This window comes from Rattus norvegicus, chromosome 18 (assembly GCF_021556685.1).
Source record: "Rattus norvegicus strain SHRSP/BbbUtx chromosome 18, alternate assembly SHRSP_T2T, whole genome shotgun sequence".
Lineage (NCBI taxonomy): Eukaryota > Metazoa > Chordata > Mammalia > Rodentia > Muridae > Rattus > Rattus norvegicus.
In genome coordinates, this window is record NC_141551.1 from 23977384 (window position 1) to 24004497 (window position 27114).

The following is a 27114-nucleotide window of genomic DNA, read 5'->3' on the forward strand; positions in this document are numbered from 1 at the left end:
GTGCTAGGAGCCAAACTTGGATCTTCTGAAAGAGCAGCAGGTACCCTTAACTGCTGAGCCATCTCTCCAGTCCAATTAATTCATTTATTTATTAAATTCCATTATAAATTCTGCTTGATGACTATGATAAATATATGTTGAGATTAGCATTCTTTTAAAAAATGTGTGTGTATGTCTGTCTTTTTTAAAAATTCCCAGATGATCAGCAAGCTTTGAATTCAATCATGCAAGATTTGGCTGTCCTTCATAAGGCCAGTCGGCCAGCATTATCTTTACAAGAAACCAGAAAAGCAAAACCCTCTTCACCAAAAAAACAGGTATTTTATTTCAGTAATACTTAAAAGATTTCATTTTTATTATTTTAAACTATGTGAATGTGTTTCTGTATAAATTTGTGCCCATGGAAACTAGCTGTACTGGATCTCATTGGAGCTGGAGTTACAGGTGCTTGTGAGCCACCTGACATGGGCGTTAGGAACTGAAATTTAGTCCCTATAAAAGCAGTATGTGTTCTTAACCACTGAGCACCCTTTCTAATCCCAACATCAGGAGTGTCTTAATAAGTGTATTTGTTGTTCTATGAATTACTTTCATTTCATAGACTTACTTTGAGTCAAATATTGTGTTTATTAATACATTATTTGATATGTGCATTTTAAATTTTGTATTTATATTTAATATGTAATACAATATAAATGCTATGTATAAGTACAGTATTAAAGAAATAGTGAGAAAAACTGAATATACATTTTTAAAAAGCTATATGGTAACTGCTTGCTAAAGTTACTATTTCATCCATTCTTTCAGCACCCAAGATAAGCAGTTTCTTTTGTTTCTTTTCCTAGAAGTATCGTCTGGATACCCATAACTGGGGTGACGTGGTTCCTATTAACAAGAGTAGCATGAGCTAGGAAGCATAGGAAGTAGACTAGTTAGACTAGACTAGTTAGACTAGACTAGTTATACTAGAGTTCCCGCTTCCCATAGTTTCCCATCGTTTTGTTCATGGTCAGCTTAGGTCAGAACATAACAGATGGAATGTTGTAGACATAGCAGACCTAAGTTTTAAAGTCATGCCATTTGAAGTCGCATAATGAAACCTCGCATTGTCCAGCCTTACTCTAGGACGTGAATTATACCTCTGTGTTTCATATCCATGCTGTGTATTTAGAAGCTAGTTAAATTACAGGATTGATTACTGAAATATGAGAGTAAATCCTGACAGTGAGTAGACACTGGTGTTCATTCCTGCTGTCAGATCTGACTGTGATTCTCAACTCAGCTTTGGCAGACGTTAGGTGAATGGAATTGCACCTTCAAAATGAAACCCTTTCTCTTCTGCTCTGTGTTAAATGAGTAGACTAAGGGAAAATGACTTAGGAATTTATCTGGTTTCCACATGATTATGACTGATATCTATTTTATTATAGAATGATGTCCGAGTCAAATTTGAACATAGAGGAGAAAAAAGGTAAGCAAGGGATTACCACACATTAATTAAATCATATAATAACATGTGTATTCCAGTTAAGATATTAGTATTCTTTTCAGGTTTGAATGAAGTTCTGTAGTTTTGAAGTTGAAAATGAAATAGTCTTTGGTAATGGGTAGCATGTACCTAGACTGGCAAGAAATAGAATATGTCAAAATACATGCTAACCATTGGAAATACTGAATGTGTTTGCTTTGCAAAATTGGGAAGTAAATGAGATCACTTCATAAGACACACTTTAAAATTTTACCATTTACCTTTATGGTTCCTAAATAAAAAATTTTGACTATCCTCAAAAGGCTTCTATGCTGTGGTGCATATTTTGCTAATGGTGTTGTAGAAGTGAGTTGGAATGGTGGCTGCAGGTACTTAAGCAGCAGGAATGTAAGCTCAGCTGTCTCTGCCTGGTGTCTCTTGCTAGCTCTGCCTCAGGGTGAAAGTGCAGTTGGTGAGGGCTGGAAAAAGACCCCATAGGAGTACAGAAGATAATGTTTTTGTTATTAGTGTCTCACTGTGTTAATAAAAGGCCTGTTCATCTTAAGGAATTTAAAACCCTCACAAGTCCTATAACTTGTAGATTTGACGTGTTTCACTAGATATACTGGAAAAAAGTATAACATATATCAATAAACTGTTATCTGATCTATTCCTTATTTGGGATTATTTTTTGGATGTTTGCTGGCTTTTCCATCCCTTCAGCTCTGTACCTAGTTTGTGATTTATAAAGTTAGCGCAGACGTGGCTTCATCCCCGTGAAGCTAATAATCCGATTTGGTATTCTCTAGACTTGGTGTAGGCTCCCTGGGCTGGCCAGACCTTAGGAATCGAGGAAGCAGATACCATGATTTTTTTCCCTTCAGTCCCTTTATGATGTCTTAGGGATGCTTACATGACATATGTATTAAGAGTTTGAATTGATAAGGATCCAGGAATCAAAGCTTGATTCCACAGGACGAGGAGCTTACTGTTCCTAACAGTTTCATTGCATTCTATACTCAGATGCCACATAGTTAGTTAACTCAACACTTTCCTAAGTAGTTAGTTAGTTAACTCAAACACTTTCCTAAGTAGTTAGTTAGTTAATTAGTTAGTTAACTTAAACACTCTCCTAAGTAGTTAGTTAGTTAACTCAAACAGTTTCCTAAGTAGTTAGTTAACTCAAACACTTTCCTAAGTAGCACTTTATATTGAGCTTTAATATTTATGTGACTGTGAATTTAAAACTTGGAGAATCTTCTTTTACAAATTATAATTAGAATAAGACAAATTTTAATTGCAAATTTTATATTGAAAATTTTTGTATTTGATCAAGTATGTTATAATTTTTACTTAAGTTTTTTATCTAACAAAATGGAACTGTTGTAAGTATATTGTTTCTGACAACCAAAATAAAATATGTAAAAATTATTTTTTATAGAATCTTGCAGGTTACTAGACCAGTTAAACTAGAAGATCTGAGGTCTAAGTCTAAAATTGCCTTTGGACAGTCTATGGATCTACACTATACCAACAACGAGGTAAACATGCCCTTATTTTGGAGAATTAGTGTGTTCATGGAAGAGATGGTGTCTTTATCTGGTGATTAGTAAGAAGGCGGCACATTAGAGGAGTGAGAGGCGCATTTAGACTTTGCTGTTAAGTGGAGGTGTTAGCACCGTGCAGACACCTGAGACTGTACCGTGGGAAGAAGTGGACACCAACCACCTTGTGGTTTCCGCTTCCATTTTTCCCTCTTACTGTGTAGTCCGTGAACTTACTCCCCTGTACACTTAGAATCTCTGTGATATTAGTCAGGACGTTTGGATTCTTGTATTGATGTTTGGGGTCAGCGTGTGTGGCCTTGAGAACTTGCTGTGTTTTCAGAAGCCAGTTTCAATCCTGAGAGTAGAATTGGATTAGATGGTAACTGAAGTTTCTTACTGTGAGTGGGATTTTAAAATGTTTAGTTAATTTTTTAATTTAATCATCAGAAAATGCTTTTTTAGTGGCCTGCTGTTAGGACTTATGAGTTGTAACCTTTTATGGTGTAGGTGTTACAGGTGTGTAGAGGAAGCAGAGAGCAGAGGAGTTGACGATCCTTGAAGGAAATGCATAAAGTCTTGGGATAAGGAATGAAAGTCAAAGCCGGGCTTGGTGGTACATGCTATAATTCCAGCTCTGCGGGGGCAGAGGCAGAGGCAGGCATAATGAGTCTCAAGACAGCCAGGGCTACATGGACAGACCCTGTCTATAAAGTCAGTGAGTGTCCTCTTTATGCTACTAAGGAGAAGCCAGCAACTGAAGCAGCATTCAGACTGAGACTTTGGTCTAAGAAGGCAGGCCACAAAGAGTCCCAGGGGAAGAGTGGAAGATAGGACAGCCTGAGAAGCCCGTAATGAAGGGCACCAGTGGGTTGGGTGATGAGGGAAGGCAGCAAGACTGGGTCTGAGAAAATATAGGAAACCCCTGTGCGAATAAAACACTTGAAAATAACCCAGATGCACATGCTCTTTTGAACATAGAAGACTCTTAATTCATCACCAGAAGCAGCACAGCCTGATTGCTTACATACAACATGAAATGCTTCTGCTGAATAAAAAGACAGTTCATTGTCTGGAGGGAGCTCCAGGGGCTGCGTGCAGCAACACCAGCCCTGGTGCCAGCCCCTCTGCCTGCACCAGCACAAGCACAGGCACAGCAGGACCTGGGTAGGAGTCCCAGGAAGGCAGAGGGACATGTTTTCATAAGTACAAATCTGTATCCTAAACAGGATCTTGAGCAGATTAATGTGTACTCTACTACAGCAGGATCTTGACATTTTACTTTTCAAGAAATCTGGGGTTTTAATTCTGCATAAGCATATCTCTTACCCAGTCTTTCCTGACCCTTTATCTTATGTGCACACTGGCCGGGGTTTAGCTGCCAGCCTGGGGTTCTCCGGGTTTCTAGCGGTATGGACACAGGGAAGTACATCGATGGTAGATGACGACCTGTCCTAAAGGGCCAGCTCTCTGGATAACAGACTTTCCATGGCCAGCTTCCCCTGGCGTCATTATCTCCTAACATAATTTTCAGGGAAACACAGCTACCCTACCTTCCAACTCCTGCATCTATCCCTTCTCTCCTTCCTCCTTCCTCCCAAGGTATTTTATCAGCAATAGGAAGTGGAACAAAGATGATGTCCCAACACAAATTAGCTGCAAATAGAAATCGGAAATAAACTTTTAAGTACAGAGTAGACAAATGTTAGCAGAGTAGAAGACAGAATTCAGATCAATCTTGACTTGTACTTACAGTTAGCAGACTTTCATTTCTCTGCTTTCATTACTACTGATTTGGAGACAGAGTCTGGCCTTGCAACCTTGGCTGGCTCAGCACTCACAGCTCAGCCTTGACTGGCCTTGAATTTGTCAGTCTTTACAAAACAGACATTGCTTTCCTACAGCCCACAGAGTGTGTTATATACCTCAGTAGGTCCTGGGTCAGGTGCCTCTGGTGCTCACCCTGTGCTATGTACTGAACAGCTCTGCCAAGGGCTGCCCTTTACTGTGCTCTGCTGGAGGGGATCTGAGCTCCAGACGTTTATGCTGCAGAGGACTCCCAGCCAAGGAGACTTTACATTTAAACGTCTCCCATGCTTAGAGTTAACAAGTGTGGCACATGCTCATTTATTTTCTCTGTTTCTGTTCCAGTAAAATGGTGCACACTTTTATATCACTGACAGTCTCTTTAAGCTGCAAGTGTTTATTTAAAAAATAAAAGATTTTGATTTTTATAAATTCTTGTGAATCATACTTTTTCCCTAGACTTCTTGGTTGCTTTTGTCCTTTATAACATCTTAGCCATAAGAGGGAGGACTAGTGAAGAGGATTTCATATTGAGGGTCTCCTGAGATGACTGCTCACTTAGCTTGCTTTAGAGGCTAGTGGTGTAGACTACCAGGACCAGAGATGAATACAGGTGAACTGCAGCGTGCAGATACATGGCTGATGACACCTTCCCATGGCCCCTGTCACTGTTACTCAAGGTTTGCTATGTTGTAAAGACACCAGGCAGAGTGTAAACCCATGGTAGACAACAAAAAGAATTAAGAATTTTATTCGTGCAGATGAAATGTAGTAGCTTATTTTATATAATTTATGCGTGTGCCCTTTAGTGTTCTTAGGCATGAATATACTTACCTCATCTTAATTTAACAATTCTTACTATACTTCATTTACCAATGTTACAAAAATATAGAAAATTAAATTTTAGATATATTTACTAGAAGAATGTAATGATTAATAAGGCAAAAATTTTAATTCTTTATTCATTCTGAGATTTTAGTGGTGCTGAAAGAGAGAACAGAATGCTGGAATAGAGATCTGTAAGCTCCTTAGACTTTCATTGTAGTAATAAAATATAAGGTGTGATTTATAATTCCCTAGTATCGGAGCTGCTCACAGAAGAATCTGACCTGGTGTGATGTCTGCATGATTCTTGTCTCTTTTTGTTCAGTTGGTAATTCCGTTAACTACCCAAGATGACTTGGACAAAGCTGTGGAACTGCTGGATCGCAGTATCCACATGAAGAGTCTCAAGATATTACTTGTTCTAAATGGGAGTACACAGGTATGAATTGGAGTTGTATTTCTCACTGAAGATTATAAGACTGTAATCAGGGTTATATTGATATTTTAATTTATAAAGTGTAAATTTATATATATATAATATATATATTACTGCTGTAGCTTAATATCTTTGCTTCTCAAAACTAGTTGGAATTACAAATAATATATTATACATGTGAAACTAATAGAAACTGGCAATTTGAGAAGAATTATATTAAAATTGAAATGTCCATTTTGTATTTTTATTTTTTATACTAATTTTGTGTAGAAGAGGGGGGCATGTGCACATGCCACAGACACATATATGAAGATCAGCTTTCTCATTCTCACGTGTTGGATTTAGGATTTGAACTTTGGTCATCAGTGTTGACAGCAAGCACACTCACCTGATCTTACTGGTTTTGAAATGTTCATCTTCTCCCTGTCTCAACCAACTCCCTCCCTCCCTCCCTCCCTCCCTCCCTCCCTCCCTCCCTCCCTCCCTCCCTCCCTCCCTCCCTCTTTACTCCCAGACTCAAGTAATCTTCCTCTTTCATCTTCCAAGTAGCTGGGGTGGTAGGCTTGTGTCACTCTTTTGGTAGATTAAAATTTGTAAGAGTAGACTTTAAAAGGCCCAATAAGAATAGAAGTTAGCTAGGTTTAATTTGGGTAAGAGGATGATTCTGTTGGAGCCTCAAGTGGGAAGACTAGCATTAACTGCTCTTTTCTCTTCTAGGCTACTAATTTAGAGCCGTCACCATCACCAGACGATCTGAATAATACACCACTCGGTGCGGAGAGGAAAAAGCGGCTATCTGTAGTAGGTGAGAGAGGCAACGGTGATTTCTCACATCCTTCTCGTCTCTTACTGTGTGGTAACATGAAGTAGATCCCTGAGAGTAGCATCTTGTCTCTATAGTTTCTGCAGTTACATACTTTGGCCTCTTTGTCCCTGAGAAATTAATTTTAAATACTGTAGGACTAGCAATAACAAATTTAAAGTTTTTGTTTCTATACAGAATATTTTAACACTGAAGAATTCAGGTACAATCTCAAAGATGTTTTAGTCATTTTGCTAGGAGGGAAGAGGTTAACTGTAGGACATTGGAATGAGTAGACTAGACTCCTAAGTATGATGTGAACAGAGAGGGAAAATAACTGTAGACATTAAAGTGAGTAGACTGGACTCTTGTTCCTAAGTTCTCTAGGGTTTTAGGTGTTTCCAAATATACTATCAATATGAAAATGGTTAAGAATTTCTAGACTATGTTTTATTATTGTTTTCTCACTATCCTACTGTATTTATCATCAACAATGCATTCCTTATACTTAAGCTTCTGATAAAAAGAAATGAGGATCCTGTATACTATGTTGTGAGGTAGCCTTGTTGAGCCTGTGCTAGGCAGGGGTGTTCTGAACCCTCCATGCTTGTTGCCATGAAAACATTGACAAGGAGCCGGAGAGATGTGGTTAAGAGTGTTTTCTTTTCCAAAGGACCAGATTTTGGTTCTCAGAACCAGTGTCAGGTGGCTCACAAGCACCTGTGTCTCTTGCTCTAGGGCATCCAACACTATCCTGTGGCACTCACATGCACATGCCCATGCATACGTGTAGACTCACACATGCACAGAAATAAAAGTTATAAAGTAAACCCTTAAAGTGTCATTCAAATACAAAAAAGAATTGACAAAATAAAAGTGTTTCATTGCTTAAAGAACAGTTGATATAATTATTTTTAACAGATAGGGGAGAGGATGTATGTAGTCATTCCTGATAGCATGAGTTCTTGTACTAAGGCATAAATTTGAAAGGGGAAGTAGAAGAGGAGAGACAGGTAAATAGGGAGGAGAAAACAAGGGAAGAGAAAACGAGAGCGGGACCAAGTAAGACATTTGGTTGAAGATTTAGGAATGACTGGAGTAGAAGAGAGTTGCTGATAATGAATGAAAGGATTAAATTAGCATGAGTAACTAGAGCAGTTGTTTTTTGTTTTCTAGAAGAAGCTTCTTTTTAAAACTTTGTTTATTCACTTTACACCCCAATTGTAGCCACCTCCCTTCTCCCTGTTCTATCCTCCCAACGAAGCCCCCTATGGGTACCAGCCTGCACACATCAGCACATAAACTTGCTGCAGCAGGACTAATCACATCCTCTCTCACTGAGGCCAGACAAGGCAGCCCAGCTAGGGGAAGGGGATTCAGGGACAGGTAACAGAGTCAGAGACTGCTCCCACTCCGATGGCTAGAGGTCTACATGAAGACCAAGTTGCATGTCTGCCTCAAGTGTGTAGGGGCCTAGGTTAGAAGGAGCTGTTTTATGACCATTCTTTTTTTAGGTGTTTTGTCTCACATGAGTCTATTTCGGAAAACTAGAGATATGAGCCACAGCGCTGATACACAGATAGAGCTGGCTTGTCCTTACTCAGATAGACTTGAGATTACAGCGAGAGGACACTGGAGTTATGGGAATTGAAATTCCGGTACTCTCACTCACAGCATGAGACCAGGAACTTTGCCCTTGACGATGGGGTTAAAACCATAACCACTTGTAAACAGAGCACTTCTGGAACAGCTGCCATCTTTCTTTGTGGAAATAAAGTAAAACAGTCACTACATTTCAGTTGTTAGACAGGAAAAGCTTATGTGCACTGGCTAAATTGCCATTTGATTTCCTCAATATTAACCCACTAGTATTCTTGTTGTTTGACTTTGGTGCCAGGATAAGAAAAAAACTGAAAATTGTGCAGAATTACTATGAGTGTGTTAACTTCCTATTAAAGGAATATTAAGAAATATGAGTTGTCAAGTAATTGGATGAAGAAATTTTTATAGCCTCCTTCTTTCTCAGTCTCCTTTTAGTTGAGTATATTGCTCTATAAGTAAAAAAAAAAAGTATGCAGAAAGATGAAAATATCAGGGATGCAATAGTGACTGTGTTACAAAACCTACATGAGCTCCCCTCAAAGCTTAGCCCACACTTCTTTGCAGACAGCAGATGAGGTCTCTGCATCTTCTTAATTAATGTTCCCTTGCTCCTTCTCCCTACCTAACAGACAACCCCTTTACATATGCCTCTCTCTTTCTTTGATTTAAACTTAAATAGAACAACACTTGCATGTTTGTTTTTCTTTAAAAAATACTGCAAGGAAAGCAGACAACTTGGTTAATAAAGTATCATTTCCTGTGAGCCAGGTAATTAAATGATTGCCAGGTTCTCCTCTACTTTTTCTTAAACTGTGAAGGTTCTAGGGGTTTATAGTATGTCTTACTATATAGGCCTAACTAATCTGACTGTCTGTATCGGCCAGGCTGGCTTTGAGCTTAGAGTTCTGCCAACCTTTGCCTCCTGAGTTCTGGGATTAAAGATGTATGCCCCTACACCTGGAAAATTATGAAGAAATTAAAATGCAAAGAATATAGCTTACCACAAAAGTCTAGTTTTAAGTAATACAAAGTAAGATCCAGGATATTAAATACAAAATCAGCTGAATGGCCAAGAAGCAGTCTTACTTCAGGTGTTAATGGAAAGAATCTCATGGGGCTCAATATACGTAACGTTTATAGTGAATGGATTTACCATTAGAGCATTTTTATCAAGAAGTAATGTAGTGCTGTGTTCATTGATGTGAGAACAGACCAGTTGCCAGAGACATTTAAGATAGCAGCCTGCCCTGGATTTAAACCCTGCTGATGGCAGAGCCCTTATTCCTTCCCTATATGGAGATATCAGTCACAGGTTATGTTAAATATAGGCAGATACAAATTGTCTTTGGAAATTCAAAAGCCGTGGCATAAGATTCTGTAGTGTGTTTCAGCCCATGATATGGTTGTCAACTGTCAGGAAAACTGGAGTGTGAATGGAGAAAGGTTTTATAAAGATCTGAACCTGAATATTCTGATTAACTTTTGTAAACACTGGGTTTTATTTGCTAAAGTTATATTTTTATGTAGTTAGAAATGAGACCTATTTAATTGAAACAAAAATTAGATAAAACTTTTCTTTTTGAGGTCCCCCTAATAGGGATAGAAGTTCTCCACCCCCAGGATACATTCCAGATGAACTGCACCAGATTGCCCGGAACGGGTCTTTCACCAGCATCAACAGTGAAGGAGAGTTCATCCCAGAGAGCATGGACCAAGTAAGCCAGAGCTGGGTACTGGTTTGTACTGTATGTTAAGATACACTGGTCAGGATGGGGTGTGTGTGTGTGTGTGTGTGTGTGTGTGTGTGTGTGTGTGTGTGTGTGTGTGTATTTTCTCTAATCTATCTTAAGTCAAATAGTTATTATAAACTGCCCATTAATTTATATATACCTTTTTATATTGGTATATCAAAAAATACTAGAACAAGCTGGTTTTCGTATTGATCATTGGCTTATAATCTTAAATTAACCAACATTCAGATTTCTTAATAAGCTATCATTTATTTATTTATTTGTTTATTTATTTATTTATTTATTTGAGTTTTTTAAGGCAGGATTTCTCTGTGTAGCATTGACTGTCCAGGAACTCACTTTATAGATCAGGTTGGCCTTGAAGTCTAGAGTGCCAGTATTGAAAGTGTATGTCACCACTGCCGGCTTAATGAACACTTCAAAGATAGTGTAAAATAATAAATACTTTATGAAGTGTGGTTTGTGAACTGTCTTTAATACTTAAAAGTGCTTTTGCTTTGTGGTACCCAGGTATTTTTGTGGAGTCGCTATTAGGTCCTTCCATTGCCCTAAGTGCCCACAGTACTGTGGCTTTTTCCGTCTCCTAGTGTATGTAGCATTACACTGGATTGTTTGTCTCAGTTGAATAGGGCCATTGCTCAGCGTTCAGTAAGCAAAATTACTTTAGCCTCAATTACCTGACTATAGAAAAGTATATTTTTCTCTTAGAAGATGTCTGTAATTACAGCTGTTTATACAGGATATTTAAAACTGAGTGATTCTGAATGGTAACCGCTATTTGTCACTGTTCCTCTTAAAGAGTCTATAGTAATTCTAAAATCGTGGGGAAAGTTGTATGCATTTCTTGATGTGCTAGAAACCATTGAATTATATACTTTAAATGTATGAAGTTTATGTTATAGCATGTCTCAAACAATTCTTTTTCTAAATAAAGGACAACATTTAATGGGGCTGGTGTACAGGTTCAGAGGTTCAGTCCAGTATCATCAAGGCAGGAAGGAACGTGGCAGCATCCAGGCAGGCAGGAACGTGGCAGCATCCAGGCAGGCAGGAACGTGGCAGCATCCAGGCAGGCAGGAGCAGGGGGAGCTGAGCCTTTGCTTGTTACCAGGCCAAGTCATGGTGGACTCTGTTTTCCTAGATGCTGGATCCACTGTCTTTAAGCAGCCCTGAAAACTCTGGCTCAGGAAGCTGCCCGTCACTGGATAGTCCTTTGGATGGGTAATGATGACTACAGTTCTGCTGTTTAGTACATACTGGTAAAAGTGCACACACAGAGAATATGGAGTGATCAATAATTCTTTATTTCTGCTTGTCCGAAATGTGTTGGAAGCAAATGCAAACAGAATTTACATATGTTTATTTTATGACAGCTCTTGAAACTGTTATAAAACTTCTCTTGATTGGTTTTGGCAGTTACACTTTTAAAAATTTTGTTTATTTTGTGTGCCTAACGTGCATTTGTCAGGGTGCCCTCTGCTGTTCTTAGAAGGACATTGCTGTTTGCAGTCTTCTGGAGCACAGAATTAATATTAAACTCTTCACTTGTTTGTCTCATCTGGGATTCTTTATGAAAACAGATTCACATTTGGAAATTCACATATACTTTCCTTTTATCCATACCTGTCTGTCAGCACAACCTACTGGAAAATCTACTCAGCCCCACCTCTACAAAAAAAAAAAGATGAAAATTTTTAGTGAACTGTCCAGAATATTTGTCCTTAATGTTTGATAAGTTAAAATTTATGTCTTTAGTAGAGATTCAAAAACAGTTTCAGAAAAAAAAATGATTTTCCAACATTGAACTGAAGTACAGCTGCTTTAAACCAACATGCTTCCAAGTGTATCGTTCTTACCCCTGTACTTAATAGCTACCCTAAAAGCTAGGCTTTTGTCTGTGTGTACCAAATGAGTGTTTCAAAACAGGTTTTTCTTTTTAAAAATTTAAGTTAGTATTTAAGTGAACTCCTTTACACACACACACACACACACACACGAACACATGTAGAAGTATAGATATTACTTAAAAATTTTTTTGTTTTATTGCATACTGTCCTTCAATTTAATTTTACATTTTCTATTTATAGAGAAAGCTACCCAAAATCACGGATGCCTAGGGCACAGAGCTACCCAGATAATCATCAGGAGTTTTCAGGTTAGACTATAAATTTTACATGCTTGAATGTTTATGTCATGGTTTGGCTAGGAGGGGAAATTTTTTGAAAAAATTAAAAGTGATAATATGCTTTTCATTATTAAGGAGATTTGACTTTTAATGATAGTGTTTTTTATGACTTAACAGACTATGATAACCCCATTTTTGAGAAATTTGGAAAAGGAGGAACATATCCAAGAAGGTATCATGTTTCATACCATCATCAAGAGTATAATGATGGTAAGTTTTGAACTTAGAGTCAGTCTATAAGAACAGATTAACACGGGGTTGGGGATTTAGCTCAGTGGTAGAGCGCTTGCCTAGCAAGCGCAAGGCCCTGGGTTCGGTCCCCAGCTCCGAAAAAAAGAAAAAGAAAAAGAAAAAAACAGATTAACATGAAGCAGACATTACAAAAATGAGCATACATTTTAAAAAGCCTCATATTTATGATAACCAAATAATTTGTTCTTGAGTCACTTAATTGTCTGGTTAAAAGAAAAAGAAGAAAAGCCTTTGTCAGGAATGGTAGGGAGTACACACCTTTAGTCCTAGTACTCAGGAAGCAGAGCCAGGCATATCCATCTCTGTGAGTACCAGGGCAGCCAGCTGTAAGGTTCCAAACAAAATAAAAAATAAGACAGCAAACCTTTTTTCTGGTAACCGACGGGTAACTTAGTAAAGTGTATGCTGTTTAAGCACAGGAACCTGAATTCAGATCTTCAGAACCCACAGAAAAGCTGGGCATAGCGGTGTGCACCCCTTACCTGAGCTTGGAGGAGAGGATGTGGAACAAGTAGAACCCTGAAGCGTAGCCAGTATAGCTGAATCAGTGAGCCTCAGGTTCAGTGAGACCCAAAGTCATGCAGCAAAAAACACAGGTGGCAGCTGGCACACAGCCCAGGCCTTTAATCCTAGCACTTGGGAGGCCACCCAGGTCCATATAGTGGGTTCCAGGCCAATCAGAGTTACAGAATTACATAGTTATACCCTGTCTTAAATAAACCAAATAAATAATTAAATAAACGACATGATTATGCCATAGATAGATTAATAGATTATAAAGGTGGATAGTGATTCAAGAAGATACCCACTGTTGACCTTGATCTCCACATATATGTACATGTACCATCCATGTTCTATTGCTGTGAGGAGACACCATGATCATGATAATTCTCTTAAAGGAAACACTTAATTGGGCCTGACTTATGGTCATGGTGGGAGCATGGCAGACATGGTGCTGCAGAGATAGCTGAGAATTCTACATTTGGATCAGAGGGCAACAGGAGAGAGACACTGGGCCTGCCTTGAATGTTTGAAACCTCAAAGCCCATCTCCAGTGATGCACTCCCTCCCACAAGGCCACACCTCCTCATACTTCCCAAATATGCATCAGCTGGGGTCCAAGCTTTCAAATATATAAGCCTATTGGGGCCATTCATATTCAAGCGGCCACAGTATGTGGGTCATGTTTCATTATCCTTTGTCTTGTTGGATATCTAGACTGTTTTTGTTTCTTTGCTCTTGTGGATAGATGTAGATGTGCCAGTGTCTTAGTTTGCTCTCTGCTGTGATAAACATCATGACCAAATACAGCTTGGGGATGAAAGGGTTTGTTTTGCCTAGCAGGTTACAGTTCTTCATGAAGAGAAGTCAAGGTAGGAACTGAAGCATATGCCATGGAAAAATGCTGTTTGCTGGCTTGCTCTCGGCCCGCTCAGCCAGCTTCCATACACAGCTCAGGTTCATCTGCCCAGGGCTGGCACCACACACAGTGAGCTGGACCGTCCCACATCTATCATTAATCAGGAAAGTTCCAGACTGGCTGGCTTACAAGCCAGTCTGATGAAGGTAGTTCCTCAGTTGAAGTTTCCTCTTCGCAGATGACTTTAGCCTGTGTCAAGTTGACAGAACAAGAACAACCAGAACAGAGAGGATCTCTGCTACTTGTAACTTTCTGATTTGCTTTTAATGTTTATTTTAAAGCCACTATTGGGAATGAATTTATTTTTTTCTGTCAAAGTGAAGGTTTTTTTTTTTCTGTGTTTTTCACGTGCACATGAGTGTATGTGCAGTTTCCCATAACAGAGTACTCAAATTTGTATCCACCTCCACCTTCACACATATAATCATTGTTACTTCAGCCTTTTCAGCTATGTTTGCAGGGCAGAGGCTTTCCTAAACTATACTATAGATGTTTAAGTATCTTAAAAATGTAGTACATTAATATAAGGAATAAGTTCATTCTTTTTTACTTTGTAGGTCGGAAGACTTTTCCAAGAGCCAGAAGGACCCAGGGCACCAGTTTCCGGTCTCCTGTGAGTTTCAGTCCTACTGATCACTCCTTAAGCACTAGTAGTGGGAGCAGCATCTTTACCCCAGAGTATGAAGACAGTCGGATAAGAAGACGGGGGAGTGACATAGACAATCCTACTTTGACTGTCACAGACATCAGCCCACCCAGCCGTTGTAAGTAATAGAAATACATAGAGAAACTGCATAGTTTTGTGCAAACAGAGTAAATGGCAAGTCGGAACTCAGGGAAGCAGACTCTTCCTACATGTGTATTCCTGCTAACTAGCTGAGCTAAGTGTGTGTTCCTGCTAACTAGCTGAGCTAAGTGTGTGTTCCTGCTAACTAGCTGAGCTAAGTGTGTGTTCCTGCTAACTAACTAGCTGAGCTAAGTGTGTGTTCCTGCTAACTAGCTGAGCTAAGTGTGTGTTCCTGCTAACTAACTAGCTGAGCTAAGTGTGTGTTCCTGCTAACTAGCTGAGCTAAGTGTGTGTTCCTGCTAACGAACTAGCTGAGCTAAGTGTGTGTTCCTGCTAACTAACTAGCTGAGCTAAGTGTGTGTTCCTGCTAACTAACTAGCTGAGCTAAGTGTGTGTTCCTGCTAACTAACTAGCTGAGCTAAGTGTGTGTTCCTGCTAACTAACTAGCTGAGCTAAGTGTGTGTTCCTGCTAACTAACTAGCTGAGCTAAGTGTGTGTTCCTGCTAACTAACTAGCTGAGCTAAGTGTGTGTTCCTGCTAACTAGCTGAGCTAAGTGTGTTCCTGCTAACTAGCTGAGCTAAGTGTGTGTTCCTGCTAACTAACTAGCTGAGCTAAGTGTGTGTTCCTGCTAACTAGCTGAGCTAAGTGTGTGTTCCTGCTAACGAACTAGCTGAGCTAAGTGTGTGTTCCTGCTAACTAACTAGCTGAGCTAAGTGTGTGTTCCTGCTAACTAGCTGAGCTAAGTGTGTGTTCCTGCTAACGAACTAGCTGAGCTAAGTGTGTGTTCCTGCTAACTAACTAGCTGAGCTAAGTGTGTGTTCCTGCTAACTAACTAGCTGAGCTAAGTGTGTGTTCCTGCTAACTAACTAGCTGAGCTAAGTGTGTGTTCCTGCTAACTAACTAGCTGAGCTAAGTGTGTGTTCCTGCTAACTAACTAGCTGAGCTAAGTGTGTGTTCCTGCTAACTAGCTGAGCTAAGTGTGTTCCTGCTAACTAGCTGAGCTAAGTGTGTGTTCCTGCTAACTAACTAGCTGAGCTAAGTGTGTGTTCCTGCTAACTAACTAGCTGAGCTAAGTGTGTGTTCCTGCTAACTAGCTGAGCTAAGTGTGTGTTCCTGCTAACGAACTAGCTGAGCTAAGTGTGTGTTCCTGCTAACTAACTAGCTGAGCTAAGTGTGTGTTCCTGCTAACTAGCTGAGCTAAGTGTGTGTTTCTGCTAACTAGCTGAGCTAAGTGTGTGTTCCTGCTAACTAGCTGAGCTAAGTGCTCCTCCCTTTTAGGAGAACTGTTACTAACTGTTCTCATCCATTCTATTCCGCATGTCTGTAAGCACTGAGACTTTGTGTGAGACTTGTAAGAGATGGCCTAATGAAGAGATTGGTTTGTGGAGAAAAAAATTACAGTAAATAAGTGTAGAGATTTACCAGCTGTGTGTGTTTATTATTGATTTGATATCTTACCAAAACAACTTAGAGATTTATTTTGGCTCAAGGTTTTAGTCTATGGTCCTTGGCTCCATCGTGATTCCCGGTTTATGCTGAGGCAGAGTACCATGGTGGTGGAGCATTGGTGGAAGAGACATAGTCGGACAGAGAGGGGACATCCATACCTCATAGGAGATGGCAAACAGGACCAGAGATGTGGAACTCGGTTCCCAGCTTAGGCTTAGGCTCAGGGAGGTGAGGTATAACCTTCAGAGGCACCCTCCTACCCACTGATAAACTTTCTCTAGCAAGGCTCCACCTACTCAAGTTTCCAGAACTTTCCAAAATAGCTCCATCAGTGCTAAGTTGCCATCCCTCTAGCCACATTCTTATCTTTGAGTATATTAGTTTGTTTGTATATGTGTGTGCATGCATGTGTCTGTATGTGCATGTGTGTGTGTATGTGTGTGCACGTGTGGTGTGGAGGAGTTAGTGTGTTACCTGTAACACTTGTTAAGGATATGAATTAGCTTGTTTATTGATGCTGTGACAAAGTACTTGACCAAACTGACGTCAGAAGAGTTTACTTTGACTGACAGTTGTGGGGCTAGAGTCCATCATAGAAGGAAAGGCATGGTAGTGGAGCACAAAGAGGCTAGTCATGTTTAGTCTGCAGCCAGGAGGCATGATTGTCCTGGCTTCATTTGTTCTTTTGTCCTTTTCGGGATTCCCAGCCCAAGGGAGAATGACGCACACGGGGTCAGCTTGGCTCTTCCCTTTTCAGTCAGTCCTCTCTGGAGACAGTCACTTTCACTGATGTGAGGTGATCTCACTGAAACAGTAGAACTAAGACTGTCATGGGAAATGAGATCAGAGTGCACGTATTTGAACTTTATCACCAACATCCTCATGCTCCAGCTCAAAGATAGATTGTAACAAAATTTGTATGATCTAAATCCTTGTTTCGTTGTCATTCTTTACTTTTACATCCACTACCCCATACTACCTGCATTTACTTTGTTGTTGACTATCTTTAAGAGATTGGAAATAAGGAGGGAGGGATCTGGAAGGTTGGCTCAGCAGGTTAGAACACTGACTACTTTTCCAGAGGACCTGGACTCAGTTCCCAGCTCACAACTGCCTGTCCTTTTTTCCTTCATTTTTTTTTTTTTTTTTTTTTTTTTTGGTTCTTTTTTTGGTTCTTTTTTTCGGAGCTGGGGACCAAACCCAGGGCCTTGCGCTTCCTAGGTAAGCGCTCTACCACTGAGCTAAATCCCTAGCCTCTTTTCCTTCATTTTTTAAATGATATTTTTCAGGCTGGAGAGATGGCTCAGAGGTTAAGAGCATTGACTGCTCTTCCAGAGGTCCTGAGTTCAATCCCCAGCAACCACATGGTGGCTCACAACCATCTGTAATGGGATCTGATGCCCTCTTCTGGTGTGTCTGAAGACAGCCACAGTGTACAGGGGATGGGGGGAGGGAGAGTATGTGTGTGTGTGTTGTTGGGGGGTGGTATGGAGGAGACAGAGAGAGACTGGACCACATATTACACTAGTGCAGTGACAGTGAAGACCGGAAGAGAGCATCAAATTCCTTGGAGCTGGAGTTAGAGGTGATTGTGGGCCCCCCAGTGCATGTCCTCTGCAAGAGCAGTAAGCACTCTTATTTGCTGAACCATCTCTTCGGCCACCATAGGTTTTGTGTTTTTACTTTAATTTTAAGTTGCTGTTCTGTGAAGCTATGGAGATTAAACCCAGCAAAAGCCAGGCAGTGTTGGCATATGCCTTTGTCCCTAGCACTTGGAAGCCGAGGCTGGGAGATCTCTGAGTTCGAGGCCAGCCTGGTCTACAGAGTACCAGGATAGCTAGGGTTACACAGAGAAACCCTGTCTCTAAAAAAAAAAAATCAACCAACCAACCAACTAGCCAAACAAACAAACAAATGCTCCCAGAAAACAATGTTTTGTACACTGTTCTGCTAAACCATATCCTTAGCCTATTGAAAATTGTTTTAAATTTCCTGAATTATCTTGAGTCTGGTTATGTTGACTGCTTTCTTTTGCTATGTCCTATGTGGCCCTGGCTGTCCTGGAACTCCTCTGTAGATTTGGCTGGCCTTGAACTCATAGAGATCCTCCTGCCTCTGCCTCCTGATGTGCTCCACTGGGCCTGGTGTGTGTATGCTGTTTGTGTGCATTTGTGTGTTTTTGTTTATTTGTTGTGTTTTAAGTTTGCTTTTTTATGTGTCGTACAGTTTTACATGGAGTGCCAGACATCACTTGTAGGATCGTGAAGACTGAGATAAATAAAATACAGGCCAGGCACGGGCACAGGCACAGGCACAGCTCTTCTGCCTTGTTGCTTTTCACGAGGGCTTGAGTCAGGGTAGTCCCATTTTACTGGGTTGGTTATTTTGTTTGCTCCTGTACTGCTGCACCTTGAACTTCAAATTCCCCTAGAGCTTTGCAGAGATGATTTTCGAGATGATAGTGCTCCAGCCCCAGCATTTGGTCCTTTGGTTATGCCTGCTTCTCAGCAGGAGGAAGCCGTGTCCTCATCCTGCTGTCTCAGCAGGAGGTTGTTGCTACTTTTTAAAGCCTAGCATAAGAGAGACAGTCTGTCTGCCTTTACTCCTGAGCAGACACCCCCCTTCGCCCCCCATTTCTTCAGTTTCCAGAGATGAGCTTTATCACAGATCTGCATACTTTTCTGGAGTAGAGAAACTCTTCGGCCATAGGTTTTCAGCCCTTAATCCAGGAAGTTGCTAGTTTTGTTTCATTTCCTTTCTACTGCTCTAACACAGTAACAGGTTTTCACTCTTCTTCAAGAAGTTTAAGGCAGTTCTTGTTTTTCGGTACACTTCTCACTTTATAGCCTTGGTGCCCTGAAACTGTTACGGGAGAGCCACTTGCCTCCGCCTTCTTAGTTATAGGATTAAAGTCATCTGTCACCATGGCCAGCTAACAATCATGGGACCATTCCATTCCTCACCTTGACCACCAAGTGAGGTTCTGTGTGATCTCTGGCTTCTGTGAGTTCAGGGAAGAGATACACAGCAGAGATATTGGGCGAGTAGGACCCATGTGTGCTTTGCTTTCCCTGGGGTTCAGCGCTGTCATGGCAGCCACACACGTTCTGATGGAGTTTGGCTTTCCTTTCTTGCTGGAATGGGATTTTCTATGTGCTTCACCATTTCTTTCTTATCTTTGTTTAGAGTGCCTCCTTCTCTTTAGATTTTAGGTTAATTGGGTGCCCTGTACTCTGTGATCCAAAATGTTCAGTAAAAGCTATGTTTTTTTTTCCAGGCAGAGTGGTACACACCTGTAATTTCAATACTTGGAAGCAGGCATACCAGAAGTTCAAGGCTAGCCTGAACTTTGTAACAACTTACAAGGCAGCCAGGGCTACATAATGAGACTCTGTCTCAAAATAAAAAAAAAATATATATATATATATATATATTATATTTAAGTTATAGGGGCTAGAGAAATGGTTCAGTGGTTAAATGTACTGGCTGTCCTTCCAGAGGATCTAGGTTTGATTCTCAGCACTCAGGAGGCAGTTCATAACCATCTGTAATTCTAGTTCCTGGTGAGACTATGCCCTTTCCTGGCTTCCTTGGTCACTGTGTGCATGTGGTGCACAATATACCCGCGTGCAGGAGAAACACTCATATACACAAAATAAAGTTGTAATTTTATTGCCTGCCTGGATTCTCCTATAGAGAGAGGAAATGATACTTTTTCCAGACCTCTGTGTTACAGATGGACCCGAAAGACTATTTACGAATACTTGTAATTTGCTGTAGTAAAAACTGGAAAATAGGGAATCATAGAGTCGATGTATCTTAAATTGAGTGAAAGATGCCTGCCACATTTGCATTTGGGAAAAATGAGTCATGAGCCACAAACTTTGAGTTAGAATTCTTGACTAACGAGAACATGTTTGAAAGATTTGGATGGTCATCATTTCCCTTGTATCTAGAATGTTCAGTTATGTGCAGGGATGTCACTGCATCACACCTGACTATTTCACTTTAAGAATATGTTCTTTTTCAGCACCTCGAGCTCCAACCAACTGGAGATTGGGCAAACTGCTTGGCCAAGGAGCTTTTGGAAGGGTCTACCTCTGTTATGATGTTGATACCGGACGAGAACTGGCTGTTAAACAAGTTCAGTTTAACCCTGACAGCCCCGAGACCAGCAAGGTAAAAAGTTATCATACAGACCACTTGGCCACTATAAAAGCTTTTTTCTTTGGAGGGGAAACAAAACAAAAACAAAAGCAGATTTGATCAGATTGCTCCAAGCCTAGAGATGTCATTCATTCCCCAGACCCACATGGCAGAAGAAGAGAACCAGCTCGGACATGTTCTCTGACGGCCATAGCGGTGCTGTGGGATGTGTGCACCCCTCCCCGAGACAAACTAAATGTATATGCAAAGTTTGAAAATGTAATATAACCACATGTGGTAGGATTCGGGGCTTACTTCTAGGTTGACTTGCTGTTACCTTAGCTTGCAACTATGGCTGTTGAAAGGCGTTGAGGTCTGGAGATGTGGCTTGCAGTTGAAAGCTTTGACTGCTCTTAGAAAGGACCCAGGTTCAGTTTGCAGTGCCCACATGGAGGCTCACAACTGTCTGTAAACTCTATATCCAGGGACGGTTGGACACCCTCTTCTGGACTCTGAGGGCACTGCACACTTGTGGTCCAGACAAACCCAGGCAAATTCACATATGTTAAAAAATTAAAACTAAAATTAAAAAATATATATATTGGTTAGAGACTAAAATGTTGTATGTAACAGTGAGCATTTCATAATGAAGTCACCATGGTAGTCCGTGAGCTAAGAGTGTTTTGCTTTTATCATGATGCTATAAAGACTTAACACAGGGTCAGTGACATTGTTCAGCAGGTTAAGGTGCTTGCCACCAAGCCTGTCAACCTGAAGTCAGTACCGGAATCCACCTCCCAGGGACCCACATGGGTGAAGGAGAGAACTGACTCCTCCTGCAGGTTGTCTCTGACCTCTACATGGTTTTCATGGTGCATGTACAAAAAACAAACAGAGATAGACAGACAGAGAAATGTAGTAAAATGTTCTTTAAAAAAGACTTAGCAGGAGTTCTGTCTTTCAGGAAGTAAATGCACTTGAGTGTGAAATTCAGTTGTTGAAAAACTTGTTGCATGAGCGAATTGTTCAGTATTATGGCTGTCTGAGGGATCCTCAGGAGAAAACACTTTCCATCTTTATGGAGTACATGCCAGGGGTAAGTTCACATTCCTTTTAAAAATAAGGTGGAAGGATTTCAATTCAGCCCTTTTGATCTGCTGTATCATAGGTGAAATTTTGTACCTGACATTGCTGGCAGTCAGACTTAGGGTCTCATTGTAGAACTGCTGATTTGCTCATACGAGGAGAATGACCATGGTCTGACTCCTTACTGTAAAGTTTTAGTTTTTCTTGTAGACAAGAAAGTATCTGAGATATAATACTGGTACCTAGGAATATTCAATTTGTTTTAAACATTACCTGATTTTTAAATATATACTATTATAACTATATGATGTGTATTGTGCATATATGGCTGCTCTGACCATGTCCTAAGACCTTCTAGTTCTGTGTGATCTGGCTGGGATGTAGACACATTAAGCCCTCTGGTTAGAATACAGATGCACTCTTAGTACACACCTTTAATACCAAGCAATGAATGTAAAGTTAATATATAGAAGGAAGTCCCCATGTTTGAAAGTGATGTCTAATTGAAGGGCAGACAAAGTGACGAATCAGAGAAAGAACTGACAGAATGAGATAGGATATGCCCAACTCAAATGGGAACAGACAAGAAGGAGAGGCAAGTTAGAGGACGGGTACAGTTTTACTGGGACAGTTATAGAGAGACAGGTTGCAGAGCAAAAACAAGCTAGACATAGGTAAAGACAGAAGGAGACAGAAGATTTGAACAGATTGCCAAAGGTAGTATGAGGCCAAGTAGAGCAATTCAGTCAGAAGCTCAGAGAAGCCAGTTTGAATCAGTCAGCTTGGAGAGGAGTTGAGTTGAACCAGCCAGCCAGAGTTCAGAAAGAACTAGAAAGGGTAAGCTTATTCAGCAGTAAGTCTCAGTGGCTGAAGACATTTAGGCCTAGGTTAGATTGTCTGGAGGCTCAAAGATTACAGGAATAGGCCTAGGTTAGCAGAGTCCTTGGAGACAATTATTACAGGAGAATGTGGAAGTGATTTCATTTGTAACTGCAAAATGAAATTGTGACCACTCTATATTCCTTTCTTTTGTATATATAGAGTATATTTTAATTCTAATAAACTTTGAAGATGGCAGTTAGCATCTTTACTCATTGATAGGTGCCTTACTCCAGGCACGGTGCCACACCTCTGTTATCTCAGCACACAGGAGGATTTTAAGTTCAAGACCAACCTAGACTTGACATAATGATTTTTCAAAAACTGAAAAGGAAAACAAAGTTCTCATAACTTAGTAGAGTGAGTTAGGAAGAAGAAATTTGATTTATGGATCTTTATGGGAGTAGATGGCTAGAGTTACATGTTGAAGGCACAAGGTTGCCATTTGAGCTTGCAGATCAGTACCTGGCAGTGCTGCAGTAGACATTGTCGATGTCACACAAGCACCAGTAACTCGTCATTATGCATCGTTGTTATAGCCACACCACTGATACTCAACTGGATTTATTTGCTACTATTGTGTTTCCAGATATTCTACTTCCAGTGTAAGTCAGATTAAACATGATTTTTCAAAAACAAATTGGGGTTATATTAAAGGAAAAAAATATGGAAACCTTATAATTTGTTAATTTCAAAGAAATGAGTTCAACATAAGTAATCTGACAGAACAGAAACTGCACAGTTATTTTCCTGAGAACTCCTGCTCTCCCCATTTAGAGTTTCTCAGCCACGAAATAGGATTCTTTTAAAACTAAGGATTTATTAGCAGTTTTTAATTTTAAACTGAAAGTTTGTTTTCTTTGATTCTAGGGCTCAATTAAGGACCAACTCAAAGCATATGGAGCCCTTACTGAGAATGTGACGAGGAAATACACCCGTCAGATTCTGGAGGGGGTCCATTACCTGCATAGTAATATGATTGTCCATAGAGACATTAAAGGTAAGTCATGATTTACTTTTTACTTTAAATACAGTTCAGTGTGAGTTTGAATGAAAGAAATGTCATCATGGCATTGGACATTTAAGGTAATATGTTTACCTGTAAACTACCATAGGAAAACTCTTACACTGCTTTCTCATGAACTCTGTCAGTGTCCAGTCAGACTAGTTCTGCAGTTCAGATTTTTTTCTTGAATGATAGCTTTGCTGTAAGGACCCAGAGAATGCGTTTCGTTCAGAAGCCCTAGAATACTGTGGGTGTTGGCGAGTGTGTTGACCAGGCCTAGTGTGGTGAGTAGAGGCCCTGCCCCCACAGAGTTGGACTACAGCTTGGACTTGATCTGCTATTCACTATAACCTTGGGTATGCTAATCTTTCTGTGTCCTCATTAATCTTTCTATCCCCTTCTCTCCTTTATCCTTCATCTTTTTCTTCTCTCCCCATATTGAAACCCCTAGTTTCTGGAAATGGAGCCCAGGAAATTGCATATACTAGCCCAAGTTCTCTATCCTTGAAATGTATCTACTGTTCCCTCACTATTTATTCCTAAGTGAGAGTCAGTAGTATTCATGGGATTCTTGAAAGAATCAAATATGCTAACACGTTGCAATATTTAAGGCAATTTCTGGTGCTTGCTACTTAAACTTTAGCTAGTGTGACGCATACTTTGTGTTGCAGTCCATGGAAGTCCTGGGAATAGATGGTGTGAAGGAAGAAAGAGGAGGAGGGGAAAGACCCCCACACTGAGCTCTGGTGAACTCCAGCTAGGAAAGTCCACATTTCCCCTAAGGATCAGATACAGAAATGAGAGTCCTCAAATCACCGTACTGTTGAACCTGAGTTTCTAAACACCGAGTATGACCCAAAATTTAGAATTAATTACTGAATTAAAATCACTGAATTAAAAAGTAATGTGTCCATATAATATTTAGTCTTTGATCTTTGTTGGCACTTTTACAAGTTCCCAGACTTTTGTTCTCCTATATGTGTGGTGCATCCTGACTGTCCACATGAGGCCAATCATCTCTGGAGATTGAACACTAATTTCTAATATGAGTCTAGAATGTAGAGTTCCCGAGGCAGAGGACATACACCAGACTGGGGCTATAAAACCTGATAGCTTAAAGAACGTATAAAGACATTATTCAGTTAGGAAATCTATTCTGTCAGCCATCTTCTCTTTGGCCCCCATAATGAGGTAAGAGAAGAAACAGAAGGAGCCATCTTCTGTACACATAGATCTAATCTTCCCAGAATGTATGATGACCTGCCTTGGTCAGGTGAGGGGATGGAAGCAAGCTGATAATAAATATTACCAGACAAATATACTGATAAGGGAGAAAATAGGCCCTCAAGCTTGTAGATTTAAGCATGACAGAAGGAAAATGGTGGTCACCAAGTGGCAATGTAGTGCTATTTGTTTTCTACAATATACCTTTTGATTGCTCTATGTCTTTTAATTTTTATGAACAACCTAGAAGCGGCAAAAGGAAAGGTAAAGATAATTGATTTTGTGTAATTTCAGACCTGCGGAATCATTACTATTAGGACACTTACTAGTTTCTGAAGACTATCCTACCTCATCTTCCCTCTTCTCGCCCTCTCCTAATCCTTCATTCTCCTTTTCCTTCTCTCCTAAAGCCATCACCTTTTACTTACGTGTGTGTGTGTGTGTGTGTGTGTGTGTATGTGTGTGTGTGTGTAACACATGCATGCTATTAGTGCCGCAGTGCGTGCATGGAGGGCAGAGAGCAGCTTGGAGGAGTGGGTTCTCCCACCATATGTGTCACAGCTACGGTCCTTTTACTCATTGAGCTATCTCTCTGGCCCTGTTCTTTATCTTTTATCCTTTCAGGAAGCTATACTGTTGTCATGGTGGCAACATGCCTTTAGTCAGAGGCAGCAGAGGCATGTGGATCTTTATGAGTTTAAAGCCAGCCTGGTTTATATATTGAAAAAATCAAAGGAACTATACTATTGAAGACCAAATAGTTTCTAAAAGAACACTTTTTAAAAATGGCTTTATTTGTGTGTAGAGGTGGGTGGTGGATAAATGCACGAGTGTGTGTACACACATATATGCACTGAAGGCAGAAGAAGACAGGAAATGTCCTACTCTGTTTCTGTCTTGTTTTCTTGGGTGAGGATCTTCACTGAGTCTGTAGCTTACCACTCTCCAGCCAAGCTGGCTGGCTAAGAGTGCTCCCAGCCTCCTGCAGTGTGCATGTGGGTTCCGGTTCTCAACTTAGGTCGTCATGTTTGAATGACAGGCACCCTTACCTACCCTTAATGTCTTTTGTTTTGTTTGGTTTGAGTCTTTTGCTGGTTTTGAGGCAATATCTCTTTATAGTCCAGGTTAGTGATTTGAAATTCTGCCTTTGGCTCCTGAGTACTGAGATTACAGAGCTTTGCCAGCAAGCCCAAGTACATAGACATGTACACCTATGTGCACGCGCACACACACCACACTTCAGCCTGTATACTGCTGACAGACAGCAGATCATAATGACTACTTGGGAATTTGCAAATGCAATTTGCAAAATCTAAACTAAGGTTTAAGCAAGCAACAGGGTTTTAAATTTTTCTTTGTAATTGCAAACGAGAAGACTGAGAGACTTAGGTTAGGCAGTCTTTTTTATAATTTTTTATTATATATTTCTTTACTTAGATTTCAAAGGTTCTTCCCCTTCCTGGTTTCCCGTCCATAAGCCCCCATTCCCTCCCATCCCCCACCCCATACGGGTCTTCCTCCTATACATCCCCCTTACTGCCCTCCCCCATATTAGATTAGGCAGTCTTAATACATGGATCTTACTTGGAGGGTTCTTTTTTGCTGTAAAAAATTGAATATAATATTTTTGGTAATATTAAATACTAAGCCTTTATCTTTTAAAGATATTTACTTTATTGTTCTCACTGCCTTGAATTTGCCTTAGCTATTATGTGAAAAGAGGGGAGTATGTGTCATTAATTTGGGACAGTTACCTACTTGGATGCTGGATCTGCGTAACGGGAATACAAGCAGTTCTTTCTATTCTTGTATGTGTTTGAAAAGTCTGATTTTTAATTTACTAAAATATAAGTAATTTTAAAAGATAGAAACTATATTAGTAACCTGACTACCTATTTTTTTCCCAACTCCTGCTGTGGGTGAGGATTGGTTCAGTATTGATGCCACCTCCCCAGAGATGACTCTTCTTATCTGGGGGGGGGGGGAGAGAGAGAGTGTGTGTGTGTGTGTGTGTGTGTGTGTGTGTGTGTGTGTGTTGTGTGTGTGTGTGTAGGGAAGGTGTCCTTCCGGTTGTAGGCACTAAAGCCTAGCTTATGAAGCATGTGCTATCTCAGCTACTAGGAAAACTGAGATAGGTTTGGGAGTGTTACTTGAGCCCGAAAGTTCAAGTTGCCAGTCTGAACAACATGTCAAGAGCACATCTCAAGCAAACAAAAGTCCGTTTTGCTTCTTTGTCATTAAATATTCTAGAGATGGTTGGGTACTTTTTGAGTCCATTTTTACACACTAGAGGGTAGGAGACCACAAGTAAGTAGGGCTCCATCTACACTGAGATCTCTGGTAGGTCAGACATTTATGCTTGATAGGCTTTGAGAAGAGGAGAGGCATCCTCAACCTCTTGGGAGAATTACTGCTGGGAAGGCTGGGGGGTTTTCTGCGAAAGTA

The 27114-nt window shown here is 40.3% G+C and overlaps 1 protein-coding gene across 2 annotated transcripts in view; it reads left to right on the top strand.

The window, feature by feature from the left end:
- Map3k2 (mitogen activated protein kinase kinase kinase 2) overlaps nucleotides 1-27114 on the top strand; it is a 69115-nt gene that overhangs the window by 34866 nt on the left and 7135 nt on the right. The window contains 13 exon segments of one of the 2 annotated variants that reach the window (NM_138503.1): nucleotides 199-317; nucleotides 1431-1471; nucleotides 2910-3009; nucleotides 5969-6082; nucleotides 6797-6884; nucleotides 10068-10198; nucleotides 11376-11455; nucleotides 12322-12389; nucleotides 12537-12629; nucleotides 14649-14855; nucleotides 20359-20507; nucleotides 21439-21570; nucleotides 23310-23439. In NM_138503.1, the coding sequence (NP_612512.1) occupies nucleotides 199-317; nucleotides 1431-1471; nucleotides 2910-3009; nucleotides 5969-6082; nucleotides 6797-6884; nucleotides 10068-10198; nucleotides 11376-11455; nucleotides 12322-12389; nucleotides 12537-12629; nucleotides 14649-14855; nucleotides 20359-20507; nucleotides 21439-21570; nucleotides 23310-23439 (1452 nt within the window). 2 annotated transcript variants of the gene reach the window in all.